This window comes from Ictalurus furcatus, chromosome 4 (assembly GCF_023375685.1).
Source record: "Ictalurus furcatus strain D&B chromosome 4, Billie_1.0, whole genome shotgun sequence".
Classification (NCBI taxonomy): Eukaryota; Metazoa; Chordata; class Actinopteri; order Siluriformes; family Ictaluridae; genus Ictalurus; species Ictalurus furcatus.
The window spans coordinates 32348703-32353702 of record NC_071258.1 but is presented as its reverse complement, the minus strand read 5'-3'; the positions used below and the strand labels follow the sequence as shown (position 1 = coordinate 32353702).

At 46.3% G+C, this 5000-nt stretch overlaps 1 protein-coding gene across 1 annotated transcript in view; it reads left to right on the top strand.

Moving 5' to 3' along the window:
- dhx36 (DEAH (Asp-Glu-Ala-His) box polypeptide 36) overlaps positions 1-5000 on the top strand; it is a 38610-nt gene that overhangs the window by 16821 nt on the left and 16789 nt on the right. The window contains 2 exon segments of the mRNA XM_053623647.1: positions 658-722; positions 1381-1524. Of these exon segments, the coding sequence (XP_053479622.1) occupies positions 658-722; positions 1381-1524 (209 nt within the window).

The window sequence follows — 5000 nt, the reverse complement described above, 5'->3', positions numbered from 1 at the left end:
TCACACACAACGAAAATAGTCATATGTCGTATACCGGCGTGCGCGGTCACGCTAACGATCAAACGTCACGAAAGGACACCGATCTTGGAGAGGAATTATAGCATCTTCCTGCAATACAGGGAAGCTGCTAAAACATCTTTATCTTTATGAGTGTGAGAGTGACCGACCCGAGCGTGCCGAGCCGTATCCGAGCCGTATCCGAGCCGTATCCGAGCCGTATCCGTTAGACATGAGTGCAAGCGACTATAGTCAAGTGAAACTTTTGACTTCACCGTATAGTGCAGGAGTTTACACACCAATGGGACAAAACGATATGTTCTTTCGTCATCCCAAGCAACCAAACTGGTTAAATAAAACATGGTGTGTGTGTATGCATGCAGCTTTCTCACGCATGCAGACTACTGCCCCCTGCTGGTCAGGAAAGTTATTAACTTTTAGTCAGGCTATGTATGTATAAGTAGAATCTGTAGTTCGAGCGCAGGTTGTGAAGGTCAGGCACTCCTCGTTGACTGTGGGACGCGGGAGGTGTGCGCTACGTCAGCTCGGTGTGTCACGGCTCTTAAAGCACTTTGGAATAATTTACGACGTTTGCTACGTTGTCCAGTACGGTTATGATGTTCTACCGGAGCGCTGATTAATGACACTCTCTCTAATCAGGTTTTTAAAAGGCCACCCGCCGGAGTCCGGAAGATCGTGATTGCAACCAACATAGCAGAAACCAGGTGTGTGTGTGTGTGTGTGTGTGTGTGTGTGAACTGCTTTTCCTCCTGTTGTATTGCTGGTCCAGTAGATTGTGACTTACCCAGACTAATGAGAACACAGTTTGACAGCGTTGCCACATTTTGCTTCGTTACTGGTCTGTCCCTGCTTCCCCGGGCAAGATCGGTCAGTGTGTAGGATTCGAAAAGGAACGTCTAGAGCTCTTAGTGCTCACTATTTAATACTCTGTACACACTTTCATTTTCACACACTCCAGTAGATCTAGTGGTTCTGAAGATGCGTTTCTCGTTCTGAGAACTTCCCGTTCAGTTCGCGCAGCCGGATCGGATTTAAAGCGTCGCACTACTGCACCTGCACCTTCTGTTCATCTGTTCTGTCTTAGGCTTCGTTTATCAGGGTCGTGTAGCGAACACTTTACACGTTGTTCCACGTGGACTCTCTGTAAATAAATGAGTCAGTCTTTATAGAGTGGCTTCCAGAGACGGGGATCGATACGAAATAGGCGTATTTGCCAGACTGTGTTTATATAGAGTGATGTTCGTTTGATTTTGTTTGTGTTTCCGTCGTGGTAACGCTGATGTGATGGATATTATGTGTAATGTACTGTATACGCTTTACCTGTACACTGTATACCTCCTCTGTCATCCCTCCATCCGTCAGTATCACTATAGACGACGTGGTGTACGTGATCGATGGAGGCAAAATTAAGGAAACTCACTTCGACACGCAGAACAACATCAGTACGATGACGGCAGAATGGGTGAGCCTCGCCAACGCCAAGCAGAGGAAGGGGCGCGCCGGCAGGTACATATCTCTCTCTCTCTCTCTCTCTCTCTCTCTCTCTCTCTCTCTTTCACACTCTCTCCTTTGTTTCTGTCTTTCTTTCTATCTCTCTTTTTCTCTCTTTCCACGTTTCTCTCTCACACTCACTCTCTGTCTCTGTGTATGTATGTATCGATTTCTCTCTCGCTCTTTCTCGCTCTCTCTGTCTATCTATCTATTTATCTCTGTCTCTTGTGTTCTGTCTCTTTTTTTTGTCTCTCTTGCACGCTCTCAATCTGTCTGTCTATCTAGCTGTCTGTCGATTTGTCTATATATCAGTCTCTCTCTGATTCTCTCTCTCTCTCTCTGATTCTCTCTCTCTCTCTCTCTCTCTCTCTCTGATTCTCTCTCTCTCTCTCTGATTCTCTCTCTCTCTCTCTCTCTCTCTCTCTGATTCTCTCTCTCTCTCTCTCTCTCTCTCTCTCTCTGATTCTCTCTCTCTCTCTCTCTCTCTCTCTCTGATTCTCTCTCTCTCGCTCTCTCTCTCTCTCTGATTCTCACTTTCTCTCTCTCTCTGATTCTCTCGCTCTGATTCTCACTTTCTCTTTACACTCTCTCTCTCTCTCTCTCTCTCTCTCTCTGATTCTCTCTCTTTACTCTCCATCTCTCTCTCTCTCTTTACTCTCCATCTCTCTCTCTCTGATTCTCTCTCTCTCTCTCTCTCTCTCTCTCTCTCTCTCTCTGATTCTCTCTCTCTCTCTCTCTCTCTCGCTCTCTCTCTGATTCTCACTTTCTCTCTCTCTCTGATTCTCTCGCTCTGATTCTCACTTTCTCTTTACACTCTCTCTCTCTCTCTCTCTCTCTCTCTCTCTCTCTCTGATTCTCTCTCTCTTTACTCTCCATCTCTCTCTCTCTGATTCTCTCTCTCTCTCTCTCTCTCTCTCTCTCTCTCTCTGATTCTCTCTCTCTTTACTCTCCATCTCTCTCTCTCTGATTCTCTCTCTCTCTCCCTCTCTCTCTCTCTCTCTCTCTCTCTCTCTCTTAAAGTTGGGGTTTTTCAACTCTCCCTCCATTCACGGTGCCTCCTGCGCCTCACTTTTCTTCGGAGTAATTTCCCTCCCGTCAGACCGTCGACCCGACCGCCTGGCGACGTAAATGCATTCCATTCAATTTTCCACGCTCTGCTTGTACGCCGCCGTTTCTGATATCACTTTATTCATTTCACGGCAACTAATCCTAAGTGGATTTTACGAGTCACGCAGCGTCGTGAAACGGTGAAAACGTGACCCCGCTCATCATTTCAGACTCCATTTGAGCAAAGCCAAAAACGTCACGGCGGAACCGCCAGGAACGCGTGACCTGTGACCATGAAGGAGCACGGACCGAACGAAACCGAACGTTATCGTCTTCATTTTGTCTTAAGGGTGTGAAAACATTTACACATGTCTATCTTTTTTTTTTATTTCCTTTTCTTCCACATACTGTAACAGAAATGAATGGACAGCGCGTTTGCTTCCAGCTTGTCTAAAGATCTTATTGTTTTTTCATTTCGTCCCGCCCTTCAGAAGCTACATGACATATGTACAATGTTTCCCAGAAGACAACATAATAGCAATTTACACCTTTCATCCTGTTCAAAAGTTTACCCCCCCCCCCTCCCCCCGGGCTCTTAATGTATCGTGTTGCCTTCTTGAGCATCAGTGAACGTTCGCACCTTGTGTAATAGTCGTGTACGGGTCCCTGAGTCGTCCTCAGCGTTTAAAGATGGATCTGAACATCATATAGCTGCTGCTGGGAAAGAACTCAAATATGCAGACGATGCTGGAAAAGTAAAGAATGTGCATAGCTATAGATTGTCATAGCCAGCTAACTGTACTAGCTACATACCCACACCAGACGCACCAACGATCTCCGCACCGAACATCCTTCCAAGCTTTATTTATTATTTTATTTCTGTTTCCGTACGTCAGACTGTAAATGGGAGCTAACCGCGGGTCAGACCCGAACGTCAGGAGGGAACCGTACGCTCCGCGGGATTGGTCCGAGGAATCGTTCGAGCCGGCCGTTTGGATTTATCGCTATGCCTAATTCACATAGACCCGAGAACCTCAGTTCACATAAAACGGTGGCTCGGTGTCGCACACGTTCACGGCGGCGAGCGTACAGTCGGAGTGGCTTTGAGCTGGCAGGCTCTGAATAGCGAGCGCTGTGACCTGATTAGCCATTGTTCCAGCTCATCGTTCCACCCGACGACCTTTCACCGGCGAGTTCTAATGCCTGCCTGCACCGGAATATACAATTTCACGAGTTTTATACTTCTCTCATTGTAGAAAAGGAGACGTTCTTCCAGCCATCCGCCCCTCTTCCCCCGCCCCCGTCTCTGCGTGTATTGAGGCAGGAGCTTAATGGCTTTTTTTGTAACTGTAATCAGATTCTTCTGTGGCTGTTTGAAACCAATCTGACAGAAACGAGTGACCTTGAATAGCGTCTATCTCGCCCGACAGGAAATGGAAAAGTCTCCGTTCTTCACCGGGCTCCGAGAGCTTCCACTCAGACTATTGATTCTCTCGAGGCAATAAAGTCTTTTTTTTTTTTTTTTAAATGTTTGCGTCATGAGAGCTGAAAAAGAAGGAATGTGTTGTGCAGCTTAAATACAGAATCTTTGGAGTGTGTGTGTGTGTGTGTGTGTGTGTGTGTGTGTGTGTGTGTGTGTGTGTAGGTGTAGGTGTAGGTGTACAGGTTTTAATGTCTTTGACAAAAGTTCTGTATTGTGACATTTGTTCTGTATTGCAGTCTCTCATAGCACTAAAGATACTAACCGTAGCAGTGTGGCTTTTTACACAAGCGCACACACACACACGTATACACACACACACACACACACTCACAGCATGCTGCCAAATGATGTAGTAAATGTTTAATATTGAACTCGTGCAGGAATAAATAGAAGCAGGGATTAAAATAAGGTTTTGGTGATGTAAAAGGGGCGTGGCTTCAGAGGCGATGTTTTTGTAAGCTTGACTGATGACTCATGCTTTTATCAGACCCTGAGCGGGAGTGTGTGTCTGTGCACCTGTCTGTGTGTTTCTCTGAGAGTGTGTGTGTGTGTGTGTGTGTGTGTGTGTGTTGTGCTTTGTGTCTCTGCTGCGGACGTTTTTAAGAACAGGGGAGTTGTGAAGGTGAAGTTGTGCAGAAATCACTGGAGTAAACTTATCAAATAAAGATTTCAGTAAATCAGGTGACCTCCTCCCGCTAACACGCAGGCTTGCGTCATGTGGTCGCCATGGCAACCTGGCAGCGATGCGTTTTTGCCAGTGCGCGATCTCGCCTCTCTCTCCTCTCACTCTCTCACTTGCTGTCTTTCTCTCTTGTGCTCTGTCTCTTTGTTTCTGTCTTTCTTTCTATCTCTCTTTCTCTCTTTCCACGTTTCTCTCTCACACTCACTCTCTGTCTCTGTGTGTGTATGTATCGATTTCTCTCTCGCTCTTTCTCTCTCTCTCTGTCTATCTATCTATCTA